The sequence below is a fragment of the Euleptes europaea genome, chromosome 1 (genome assembly GCF_029931775.1).
Source record: "Euleptes europaea isolate rEulEur1 chromosome 1, rEulEur1.hap1, whole genome shotgun sequence".
NCBI classification, from domain to species: Eukaryota; Metazoa; Chordata; class Lepidosauria; order Squamata; family Sphaerodactylidae; genus Euleptes; species Euleptes europaea.
In genome coordinates, this window is record NC_079312.1 from 68,288,478 (window position 1) to 68,302,330 (window position 13,853).

The following is a 13,853-nucleotide window of genomic DNA, read 5'->3' on the forward strand; positions in this document are numbered from 1 at the left end:
CAGAAAAACTTATGTTTCTCACCTTGGTTTAGATATTAATAGAACTAAAGCAAGTAAAACACAAGTTTGCTATCAGAAAATGAAAATGGTTGGCATCCTTAATAATTCTATAATTTGTGTGTGTAGTAGTAGCTATATTTATTTTACAAACAATGTCAGCTAATAACTACTTATATCTACATAATCAGGTCTAAAATATGTCTTTGGAAGACATAGTAATCAGGAATATAATGACCCAATGTCTCAAAATCTACTCTCTCTGCTATCCATCATTTTATTCAAACCAGTTTCTCAGAAATCTCTGCTAAGAAAGTTTGAAACAGTGATGTGCACAAGATGTGCAAATATGGACATGGTGTAGAGAGAATAAATCAGAGTCAAATAGAAGATTTGCCAAGGAGTGGCATTCTTCCGTTAACAAGCTGATGATGTAAGACTTTTAGTTTTCTTTTAGTTTTCTGGGAACCTGGCAAGATATGGATAGGCATTTTGTCATCTCAGTTCCTGCAAAAGCAAACGAGATGGCGGAGACAGAATTCCCACCCTGCTGGAAACCCAGAAGGTTAGAGCTTGATTTCTTCCAGCCCCTGCCTTCACCCATGGTGGAGAAACAGGTGGAGGCAGAAGTGTCCAATCATCTGCACTTCATATTTTTCACAAATGGCTTTATCTAGTATATTAAAATAGAAATGCAAATAGTCTGGAGGACTGCTCCACCATCTTCTTCTGAATTTCCAGAAGTGTTTAAAGAACTGGGCGATTTCTACAAATCCTCAATTCACGAGCACACTAAACATCTAATCTTATGCCATGATTTCTTCATTTGATGATTTCTTGTGAATTGCAGAAGTAGTATATGGATTTTTTGGTGTACTACTAATGAGAACTGGTGCATCCAAATGCTTCATGTATATGGTAACTGTCCTATACTACTATTTACTGCTTTACTAATTTCATCCCCCCAGACACCAATGGACAAGTTGAAACTGCTGTCAAAGCTCTTTCTGAATTGATAGCTTATTGATGTCAAATGAACACAGAAGGGATAGATAACAAATGGGAGCGGAGTGGGGACATGACAGAAACTTACTGGTAGGGAAGGTACCAACAACTCCTACCACAATACTTCTACATCTAAGTAGAAAGGAAATTGAAGAGTATCGGTTAGCAAGAAAACATAATTATGGTTTATTTTGTTTTAAATAGTGAACAAGAAGAATAATTTTCCATGGATCGTGAAGATAAAGGTATACAGAAGAACTAAAGGATATTTCTCAATCTACAAGAGGAACCAAGAGCAATATGTGCTCCTTGTTGTTTACACTCACCACAACCAGAAAGACATCCTGACAGAAATGTCAACAGACAACACTCCTCCTAGAGCCACCAGGGAGAAAATAATTAACATTTAGAGGATGACTCTGGGCTCATGATAACTCCCACCTGGGCAGACAATTACAGATTTTCTCTTTTGGAGAGTGCTCCTCAATCACGGTTGTAATCCAAGTTAGATAAATCTACACTGAATTACTTACCCAGCAAAACAGTGGACACTTATCCAGAGTAGCACAGTGATCCCCATTCGCCCTGTTTCCTTCTGTACATTTCAGTTTTCTGATTTCCAAAATTGAGTTTTGATCATATATCCTACTTTTGCATCGGCTAGCATTTACATTGAAAAAGTTTGTTTCTTTGAATTGTAAAACTGAGAGCCAATAACCCGAAGCTCAGTCTAGACAAGACTGCGGTATTACTGGTTAAAGACAAAGCTGCTCACTGATGGAGAAGTCAGTCTGCCCTGGAATGGGTCACACTCCCCTTGAAGAAGCAGGTTCACAGCTTGGAGGTGCTGCTGGATCCTGGCCAACAGCTGAAGACCCAGATCTCCTCTGCGGCATGTAGCACCTTTTATCATCTGTAGCTGACATGCCAGCTACAACTGTTCCTTGAAAAGTGTAATCTGGTCACATTGCTCTATTATTACCTGATTACATCCAAGTTGGATTACTATAATGTGCTCTACGTGTGATTGCCTTTGAAAACAGTCCAGAAACGTCTAAAATGTGGCAATCAAACCACTGTCACAGGGACACAGGGATTGTATCACCACAGTGCTGAAAGATCTGCATCAGCTACCCATGTGTTCATAAGCACTTCAAAGTGGTTTCTTCTTTAATGCCCTAAATGGCTTGGGGCCAGGGTACAAAGGACCATCTCCTCCCATATTGTCCAGCCTGCCAGCTAAAATATTCCCCACAAACTTTGCTCTGTGTGTGCCCCTTCCTTCAGAAGCAAGGCAGGTGGTGACCAGAGAGTTTTTCCAGTGGTGGCACCTTGCCTGTGGAATGCCCATCCTCTTGAGGCTCAAACCTGGCAGCTACACTACTTTCTTTTAGGCACCAGGTCAAAATATTTCTGTTTACCCTGGCTTTTAACTAAGGCAGCGATCTTTTTTAACATGGTTTTGTAGTCTGTTCTTAGCCTGAGAAAATTCCCATTTTAAGCTGCTTCATGTTATATGTTGTTCTATGCTCTGCTGTGTTTTGAGCGGTGAGTTTTAATAACTTTTATGATGTTTTATGTTTTTATTATGTTCCATTTGTAAGCTGCTCAAGGAGGTTCCCTGGAGAAATTTTCCAAATAACAAAGTTTCTAAAATGATCTCATTTCACTTAAAAGCCTTTTGCGCTTCCAAGGCAATATTGGTATTAAACACATATTTACATGTGATAATGTTACTTAGTAATACATCATTTGTGAATTTTAATAAACTCACTTTCATATTCTTCTACATACTGAACAACATAGCTCATGCATAACTTTTATCTACATTAATTAGAAAAGCAGATATATAGTAGATTTATAATAAATGGCAAAATATCTACTGGAATCCTGGTGTCATACTGATACCCAAGTCCTAATACTTTAAAATGAATACAGCAACACTACAACACTTGGGCAACATTTTCTCAGTCTTTCACTTCCAAATATTTTGCTGACAAGGTAAAGAAAGAGATTAAAACAATTTAAAGTTGATAACAGACATTCTTTCCCAAAGCTCTGTTTTTGGCAATGCAGAAATCTAATCTGTTATTTTCAAAGAAAAGCAGTGTTAGTTTAAAAGAAGACATTTTGAAACAAAATAGTTTCATTATCATTTTGCTGCAGATAGTAATTCAAGATTATTTTGTTTTTATGCATTATATAATAACTATGAAAAAATTATATCACAATATCACACACTTAAATGTTTTGAAGGAAGATAATCTTAGATCTAATAGCATTATGTAGAGGAGCAATTATATATTTATTTCAGATTTCATAGAAGTCCAAACTAATCCATTCTCCATTTGATGCTCTATAATTTTTCTTCCAAGCCCAGTACACACAGAAGCTTCAGTGCATCCATTGAGGTCCGCAGGCAGGGACTGTTCTGTTCACAGCAGCATTACAGAATCCTCCACATGTGCAATAGCTTGAGCATGCAAAACACTACCTCCTCAGGATCTAAATGGAACAGCTCCTGCTCATATCTATCATATCTAAGCCACATAGAACTTTGCACGTGGCTTTTGCTTATACTTTCTATTATTTTCTTTCCAAAATGTAGAACCAATTCCTGGAAAAAGTCTGCTAGCAAATTTATCCCCATCCCTTTGGTACAACATACCTGAGTTTGGATTCTATTAAGCCCTCTGAACCAGAGGATTTGTCCACGTCGAAGTTCTCGCTCTGCATGATCAATTTCTTCTACATCTTCATTCAGTTCCTCTTCAGGAGCCTCTGTCTTTTCTGTCAGCCCTCCTGCTTCCTTTAAAAATTTTAACCTACTTGTTGGGATAGTTGCAATCACCTGAAAAAATAAATGTTTAAAAAGCTGTGAAAATGAACACTGCATGAATAGACAGAATATGAAAATCCAATTCTTGCTATGAAAACAACAAACCATATGTTTAATTTTATTTAAGACATATACTGTCATTTGTGGAGGAACTCTTACCAGCCCAAATCCCTTTCAAACCTGAAGGATTCTTCCGCATAGATAGATGGGCAACCAGATATTCTAAATAAGAGCTTTCTGAACATGCACTCAAATTTAGATCTCAAGTGAAGGCTAGAAATTTACAGATGCAATATTGGTTCTTAGCACCTGCATGCCCCTTAACATCAAGGATCCTTAAACTTGATCAGGAGATACCTCCAGGAGGAACCAAGGAGTCACTGGTTCCCCTGTAAAAATATTTCATTCCACTCCTTCTGGTGCTCCACTTATCTGATAATAAAAGCAGCATCACTCCATGAAGCACACCAAATTAGTCATCAACCGATCACAGTAGATTAGTATTTGAGTTTGAATCAAAGATTCTAACACCTGTGAATAGTTTAATATTTAAAAAGCCTGCTTTCCTCTTTCAAGTAAGAGAGTACATTCGACTATTCTGTTAACGGTTAAGCATAAGTATTCTTTCAAATACAGGGGTTTGGACTAGATGACCCTAGAGGTCCCTTCCAACTCTTATGTTTCTATGAATCTATATACGTCTCCCTTTTATAGACTTCCCATACAAAGCCTTTGTTATTTTCCACCCAGCTCTTGCCAGCACTTTAGATCTGTGATTCCTTCAACTAACTTCTACTCCTAATAATTACTACATGGGGGTTCCACATCAGCCAAGGTTAGAGATGGAAAGGAGCAAGCTTGCATATAAAACAAAGAGTAATTTAGGTAGACTCTTCCTTTAAAATTCCAGAATTAGCAATTTCAGAAAATCCCTTTTTAACTGTAGAAAAAAATGGTTCTTAATTCCTGTTACTCTTCTAATCATACAACTCACTAATGACATTTGCATTAAAAGCTTGGTATTAGAGGCTATGGAAGTCATGACATTACTATGAATTGGGTTTACTCTTAAGTCTACCTCTGCAACCTAAACTCTTTACTACTTCAAAACTAACAGAATATTTTACAGCATTCATACAATTCCATAGTAGATTTAAACTACATTTAATGAAATGTTTAACCATGGTCAGCAAACTCCATAACCTTTCCCACTTTCTGTTCAAAAGCTGGTAGGATGCCAGCCACAAAGAGCCTCAAGAATCTCTTGTGGTCCCATGGGCTAAGGCTCCCCCGGGGAAGACTAACCCAATGAAAATTCATACCACATTCTTTTTGGGTAATTAATTGGACACAGCTTTATTGATTACAACAGAACAGAGCATTGGCGAAACATGGGGGCAGATCCAGGGATTGGAAAGCCACCCTGTTGTCCGATGATTGAAAGCATCGAGAAACCCCAAATCCCATTGATTTGGAAAGCACTGGAGTAGCTCTAAAATGACCCTGCCAGGACACAGATCCTGTCCGAGGCCCACACAACCTGGGAGTGGAGTACCCAAAGCCAGCTCCCGAGCTGGGCAACGATGATGTGCTCCCTCCCAAGATCCCTTATGGGGATCTCCCGACAATGGGAAGGAAAAGCACCTCTTCCTGTCTGGATCAGTCCCCATGCCAAACCGCCCACAGCTGTGCCAGAAAGAATAACAAACAGTAAATACAGGGATGGGCGGGTGGGTCTCCTTGCCATCCGGTCGCAAAAGAGGTCAGGGCCGGGCGGCTCCCCCTTAAATATGTGCAGGAGGGGCTTTAGAACCCCGTCGCCCTGACGTCCTCTCTCCACGCGGCCTCTTGTGCCGTGGGGATCAAAGATCTCGTGAGAAGGGCAAGGCCGAGACCTCGCCCCCCCCTCAAGACCTGCCCCTCTTGCAAGACTTTTTTTCCCCTCCGGGAGCCCCCCGGAAGGCCACAACACGCGACCCGCTGATTCAGGTCACCCTTCTTTTGTTAAACTTTAACAGACATAGTATCTATCTTTTTGGAATCAGTAAATCCCCATTCTTCTTCATAGTATGTACTCTAGTTGGTTATAATAGTAGACATGTTCAAATCAACAACACCCCAGATGCGCAGGTAAGCTACCAGTGTCTCCAAAATCTTGATAAAGAATTTGCAACTAATTTCAGGGCACTTGAAACGACTTCCTTAACCTGTAATGTTCTATATCACAAAGTCAACGCTTGAAATTTCTGCTAGTGAGTCATACATAATATGCACACTATGCTCTCAATTGTGCTGAATAAAAATGAGGAACCTGCAAGGTAGGCTGCAGATAAGGAGTTTTTCATAGACATATTTTTAGATATTTACCTTTACCTGAAGATGCAAAACCATACTCTTATACATAACCACTGCCGCTACGACGAAATACTGACCAAAATCTTCCATAACCTCAGCACTATTGTCTCAGGAGGTTATAAAATTTGGGGGCTATTTGGAGTGCAATCTTAAACAGAATCCCACCCCCAAGCCCACTGATTAGATGACTGAATAAATCAGGAAAAGGAACGGTGGAAGCTTCAGTAAATTCACTGACACTACTAAGGGAAAGAAAAACAATTTTCTTCCTTCACCCATTCCTATTTGAAATAAGGATACTTGATCTACCATGAACAAAATGGTGTGGTGTAGTAACATTTTCCCAAAAAATGTTTTTTTTAAGTAAGAAGAAAGAAAATCTCCTTTAACCCTAAATTTGTTAGGGAAACAAAACATTAGTTGTTAAGCTGGTGATTAATTGGTATTCCTGTTAACATTAATCCAAAGTACACTACTATGTGCCACTGAGATAAAGACTAAGCAAGATGGGTGGATTTCCTTCCTCTTGATGATATAATTATTGATTTAGCCCCCCAACAGTGGGGTGAGATGTACCACAAGCAGTCAGGGGCTATAATGCAAAGTCTGACTAAATAATATCAATCAGACTTCATGGAAAGCCTATCAACATAATCATCATTCAAGTTTATGCCCCAACTACAGATGCTGAAGAGGAGGAAATTGAAAGCTTTTAGGTAAGCATCCAGGAAGAAATTGATCACACATCTAAACAAGATGTGCTGATAATCATAAGCAACTGGAATGCAAAAGTAGGAAACAAAGCAGAATCAAATATTGTTGGAAGATTTGGGCTAGGAGAATGACATGAAGCAGGAGAGTGACTCGTAGAATTCTGTGAACATGGATATGCCACAGCATCTGATTGTTTTGATGTGCAACTCCAGACAAAAGGCTACTGTTAGAACAGACTATGGAGAAACAGAATGGTTTCCAATTGGCAAAGTTGTCAGAGATGTATGTTATCTCCTTGGCTGTATGCTGAACATATCATAAGGAGTGTTGGATTAGATTTAGATGGTGGGTTGAAAATTGGTGGAAGGAAAACTAATAATATGAGATATACAGATGACACCACATTACTGGCAGAAAATAGTGAAGACTCGAAATGACTACTGCTGAAAACGCCAAAGCAGGATTACAGCTGAACATCAAGAAGACAAAATTAATGACTACTGAGGAATTAAATAACTTTAAATTTGATGATGAAGAAATTGAAATTGTTAAAGATTTTCTATTTCGTACCTCTGTCATCACCCAAAAGGGAGACTTCAGCTAAGAAATGAGAAAGAGATTGAGATTGGGAAGAGCAGCCATGAAGGAGCTAGAAGGATGTGTTGCTGGTGACCAAGATAATTCATACTATAGTATTCCTTATTACTATGTATGAGTTTGCAAGTTGGACAACTAAGAAAACTGACAGAAGAAAGTTGATTCATTTGAAATGTGGTGTTGGAGGACAGTTTTATGAATACCGTGGGCAGCCAAAAAGACAAATCAGTGGGTTCTAGATCAAATCAAGCCTGAACTCTCCCTAGAAGCTAAAATGACCAAATTGAGGCTGTTGTAGTTAGACATATTATGAGAAGACAACAGTCACTGGAAAAGACAATAATGCTAGGGAAAGCTGAAGGCAGCAGGAAAAGAGGAACATCAGGATGCTCTTTAAATATATTAATTAATACCCAATTATATTTAAAAGTCATTCAAAAATATTGGCTGTCTCTGCAGAACTGTGATGCTTTCATAATAATCATGTATCTAATAATAGTTCTAGACAGCTAGGAAATCATCATAGTCACAATTACAGATAGATTTATGCTGAAGTGAGCCATTCTTATTGTTGGCTAGGCAGCAAGGAAAACAATCCTGTGCAGTCCAACAGGCAACAATGGGAACCACACACAGAAATAAAGGATCTGGGATCGTGCCCTGAAGTATATTTCAAACCTGTAACATTTTCAGGTTTGCCATGACCTGGATAGCCCAGGTCAGGTTTGCATTTGCCCTGACCTGGATAGCCCAGGCTAGCCTGATCTTGTCACATCTCAGAAGCTAAGCAGGGTTGACACTGGCAAGTATTTGGATGGGAGACCTCCAAAGAATACCAGGCAATGGCAAACCACCTCTGAACATCTCTTGCCTTGAAAACCCCACCAGCAGTCGCCATAAGTCAGATATACTTGATGGTAAAAAACAACAACAAACATTTTCAGGCATGTGCTTGGTTTTGCATTATTTCATTTAATATCAATGGCAAAAAAACAGAACAACATTTAAAGTTATAAGCAGTTGCAAAAAAAACCCCTCCATTAAAAGAGCAGAAATCCTTAATTTAGAAATCTATTGTTACCTCTGTATTTAATACGGTGATTGGTGCTTACCTGCCCCCACACAAGTTCACCCAGTCCAATAAATACACACCACATCCACTGGTCAAGTTGTAAAGGAGAACAGCTAAAAGGTTTTCCACCAAACTGTATGATTACTATCTACAGAAGGAAAATAGCAAGAGAAATAAAAGATACCATTACTAACCTTTAGAAAGAAAAAGAGGAGGGTATAAGAACTTTTTTTATGTTGTTCCATGGGCGCTAGCATTTTTTTTTATAAACATGAATATTTTTGCTAATTATTTTACCCTGATCCTTGGAAGATATTAGTACACAAATTGCGCAATGAGTTATGAACAGATGAAATTGCCCATGTATCCTGAAGACTTTGATTCCACTGAAGAAAATTATATCTAAATCCCAAATAAACCAATGATGCAAGTAAGTCATGACTAACTTATTTCCAACTGCTTTCAATGTGACTTGGCCAACATAGGAAGGCCTATGATGGAAGCCTTCTTATGGACAATACCATATCTACTCTGCAACTATATTATGCTAAGGAAAAACGTCAGCATAATTGCTTCAAACGGAGCCCAGCCATATTTTACTTACTATATTCTGGTTTTGAATGTACTACTGCTGTTAATACGACATTCACTCTGTTTTGACAACATAGTTAACAACTAAACTTAAAATCCATTAAAACATAATGAAATCTGCTCAGTTATGTGGACAAGACATGGGTTAACGGAGACTGTGGTAATTGATAAAACTGTAAAATAAGGATGGGACAGAAAGACCAGATATGAGGATACAGACAAACTGAAATTATAGAAATTCAGGCAATTCTTTGTTAAAGAAACATATCTTTTCAGGAAGAAGCTGAAGTGGTTAAGGATACAGCATGGGGCACTACTTCATCGTAGAGAACAGAGTGACAAAAAGGAGACAGGAAAAAATATAAAATGGGTACAACAGGAGACTAGCCCTGGTGGAATGAAAAACATAATACAAGTCTGTTCAGGGCACAGAGAAATGGGAAAGGGTAGATAATAGAATTAGGAGCAGAGACCTAAACAGCCTTAGATACAAAGCCCAGAACATCAGTGCTGTCATCAAGCTGGCCAGCTGGGGGGTGTGGGGCATGCAGATCTTCAAAGACAACAGGTGGCTGAGCGGAAGGTGGCTCAACCTTGGGGTGATGCTGGTTAACTGAGTGTTTTGGATAATCAAGTGCTAGATAACATTTTTGCTGTATAAACACGTCACCAGAATATGGAAGAAGCCATAATCAATGCAGTGCTAGGAGCAAAAGTGTTGAAAACAAAGAGCACCCATAGAGAAAGCATAATAAAAAGGTAAGGACATCACACAGATACAGAAATATATTATTACTTATGATTATTATTTGCTTCTTTTATAGGCCACCTTTCTCACTGAGAGGTAAATTATACTATTAAAAACAATACAATAAGAGCATACAAGCAACAATAAAATAAAACTGGATTACAAACTTAAAGAATACATTAAAAAGTATACTACATACACACACACCCCAAAAAAAACAGTATAATGTTGAGTATTAAGAAAGTCATATATCTAATTCCAAATTGGGCCATAAAGTACGGATCAATACAGCTTCAAAATGAAGCTAGGGAGAACTCTGAAATTGGAGAAAAAATACATTGGTTGCTTAAAACTCGTCAAAATAATAAAAACAGTGCCTGTAGCTTCAAGACAAAGATTTCCACTGAGTTCTCAAAGACTATTCTGGAGGTTCCTAAGCAATCACAACAATATTGCTGAGCTTTCCAAGGCATGGTTTCTGTAAAGCAAAGTCATGGGATAGGGATTTGGAGACCAGAACAGCTCTAGAAAGGATCCTGTTCCTCTCCCTTGACATAGGGGGCTTGCCAGACACAGGTCTGGTGGTGACCACTAATGACTCATTACCCACATCACTCAGCCTGGCTGCGGCAACCACTCTGCAACTGAGTCCAACCGTGGCGGCCACCACAGAACTAGGGCAAGCTTGGCACCTGGTAGTGGTCCCTGCACAACCATGTCAGGTCCAGCCTGGAAGCTACTGCACCACTTGGCCAGACTTTTCCTGGAGGAAGGTTGCTGTGGGGGGGGCGGGGGAGAGAAAGCTCAAGAAACAGAAGTGTGTGTGTGTGTTTGTGTAAAGTGCTGTAAAGTCAGTTTTGCAGGGGAAAATGTGAAATATATAAAAAAAGAATACACAGCGGGGGTGGGGTACAAAAACCAAAAAAATGATGAAAATAGAGCCCATACCTTGGTGTACCTTGTGAGGTAGGTGGAGGTGAGAGAGTTCTGAGAGAACTGTGACTGGCCCAAGGTCACCCAACAGGCATCATGTGGAGGAGAAAGGAATCGAACCCGTTTCTCCTGATTAGAGTCCACCACTCTTAACCACTATATCACACCGGCTCACAGAATATTGAAGAACAAAATCAAAATAGCTGCCTTAATCATGAGCATTTGATTAATATATTTATGGCTAGCATCACAATCCCTGACCTGGATAGCCCAGGCTAGCCTGATATCGTCAGATTGCAGAAGCACAGCAGGGTTGGCCCTGGTTAGTATTTGGATGGGAGACCATCAAGGAATAGGGTCTTTATGCAGAGGAAGGCAATGGCAAAACACCTCTGAACAGCTCTTGCCTTGAAAACCCTACAGGGTCATCAAGGCTGCGACTTTATGGCAAAGAAAAAAAAGCATTACAATACATTTGGAAATCCACAGAATATCATTCTGGAGGGATAAGGCCTTACAGCAGAATGAGTAAATAATACTTTGCTGTGTTAGCATATATAATGATTACCTGCACACCAAATGTCCCCAGTACAATAGTGCAAAATATAGGATTTCTAAAGATGCCATCAAAAACATTCCTTTCACCATGGATCTTGCGTGCATTGATTTCATTAAACAGCTGCATCATAACAAACGTATTGAAGATGATGGTGTAATGCTCAGAAGGTGGAGAGTGGAGTGGTGCATTTCTGCCATTGTCAATCCTGAATATTTTTTCACCTGATCATAAACAGAAAGCAGAAAATAAATTCAAAAAACATTTAGCACACCTTGTATTTCAATTTGCCATCTACTTATATTCATAAATTCTTTCCAGAGCACAAATCACAGCACCATGTCAACAAGATAATGATGTTTCTGACGATTAATAAGTTGGAAAAAAACCAACTGATTGGGGGCAAAGCCCTCTTTGCTCAAATCATCTGAGCTTCTAATTACAAGCTTTCTCCACACACACACACACAAGAAGAGATCAGCTTTTTTGAGAGTCCTAAATTGGCTCATAATGTGTTGTCACATGCATGTTCTTTAAATATCACTTCAAATTGTAATACATTTTGTAATTATCTAAACCATTGTGCTGTGCTCCATTTTCTGCCCTTTTCTGCTAAAGCATGGTTGGCTTGTGGCTCAGAAAGAATTTTTTCTCCAAATGGTCATACAAAATAAATTTAAGTCAATTATAGCTGACAGTAAGAAAAGAGAGTTTCTTACAGAGGACAAGTAAAGGGTTAAGCTAATAACTTTCTAAGTATGCACCAACAGTGGCTACCAGCCTCAGCTGCTGAGTCTATGGATTGCAAAGAGTGTCTGTGCAAAAGTGGAAAAGTGAAATACTCTCATTATTAATTACAAAAGGAATCAATTTCAGTTGTTATTATTATTAGCAATTAAAATTTATATTGCAAAGCTCATATCAAAAGCAGTTTTGGATAGGTAATAAAGTATCAAAAGTTCCACTGCTTTTATGAAAACTCCCAGGGCACACAGACTAGATCTCTGGATTATGCCCAATGTTTAGAACACTAATCTAGTTCACAATTGTTTGGCAATATGGGACCCCATTTTGAGTTCCACTTCCAAGTAGAAATATGGCATGCAACTCATTTGAAATCAATTGGTATACAGTACTTACCTCTGAAACTTGTGAAGGGAGATTGTATCTACAGTTACAATCTAAACAGAAAATATTGGGGGATGAAAGTTAACTGAGCTTACCAACAAAGAGGAGGGTAAAAATGAGAGTGAGCTGGTATACAGCATGGCCCAGAATGTTCTTCATCATGGTGCGTGAGATAAGAGCCTTGTTTCTGCCATATGGTTTCCTTAACAACAAGGATTCTGTGGGAGGTTCCGTTGCCAGAGCAAGAGAGGCAAAGGTGTCCATAATCAGATTGACCCATAGCATCTGTACAGCTTTCAATGGAGAATCCTTAATAGAGAGAATATAGAACGAAAAATCTCCATATCAGCATGGTGTGGTGGTTAAGAGTGTCACACTAGAATCTGGGAGACCCAGGTTCAAATCTCATTCTCCTACAAAACTCACTGGTGACTTTGGGCATGTCACTCTCTCTCAGCCTGCCCTATCTCACAGGATAGTTGTTGAGGAGGGAAGAACAATGTTGTACGCTTCTTTTGGTCCCTACTGGGGAGAAAAGAAGGGCATACAAATCTAAAATTATCTATACTATTTATTTATTACAATTATCAATAATTTCTGTAGAACCTTTCTGCTTACCAAGTTCTTTAAAATTCTAATTTCATTTTTTAATCCTCACAATAACCTTGCTGTGAAGTTAAGAATGTGCCTTTTTTTAGTAAAACTTCATTACCAAGCAGGTAATCAAAACTGGGCCTGCCACTTCCAAAGCCAACCTTTCATTCATTTCACCATATTAAATGCCACACACACACACTTAAATCAGGCGTAAGTTTTTACTATATTACTGACAGAGATTGATGCTTCATTTATATGTTGCGACCCTCGCTCGGAGAGATCAGAGAAACAATTGTTTGTCACACCGTGTGCTGGGTACAATGGCTGAAAACGTCTTACCAACTAACATCTCCACACTAGCACTACACATCCCCGGCAACAGCTGCTCTTGATATGAAGACACTGCCTGGTGGGGCTCTCTATTTGGCACTTCAGTTTAGTACTACATTGGCCCTTAGTGCTAAAGAGAAACAAGCTTGTCACAACACAACAGACTTGCTATAAAATCGAAAATCCCAGTATCCTGGGCAACCTGGCAGACCTTATTATAGTAAGAATTTCAGACAACCACTAGAAGGAGCTCTTGCCTCACTAAATCTGATAGGAAGAAGGCTGAAGTCACGCACTGCTTCAGAACGGGCCGTTCTTTTTTTTCTTTTTTTAAAGAACTTAATTCAGATCTAAGTTGACGAAATAAATCCTATTAACATATATCCATTCA

The 13,853-nt window shown here is 39.0% G+C and overlaps 1 protein-coding gene across 13 annotated transcripts in view; it reads right to left on the minus strand.

Moving 5' to 3' along the window:
- Positions 1–13,853, minus strand: part of ATP2B2 (ATPase plasma membrane Ca2+ transporting 2) — a 384,163-nt gene that overhangs the window by 20,497 nt on the left and 349,813 nt on the right. For all 13 annotated transcript variants that reach the window (XR_008933969.1, XM_056866978.1, XM_056866987.1 and 10 more), the window contains 4 exons: positions 12,631–12,844; positions 11,420–11,631; positions 8,620–8,727; positions 3,671–3,853 (listed from right to left, as the gene is read on the minus strand). Coding sequence is in view for 12 of the 13 variants with exons in the window: in XM_056866978.1 (XP_056722956.1) it covers positions 3,671–3,853; positions 8,620–8,727; positions 11,420–11,631; positions 12,631–12,844 (717 nt within the window). In the remaining variant the exon portion in view is untranslated. The remainder of the gene's footprint in view (positions 1–3,670; positions 3,854–8,619; positions 8,728–11,419; positions 11,632–12,630; positions 12,845–13,853) is intronic.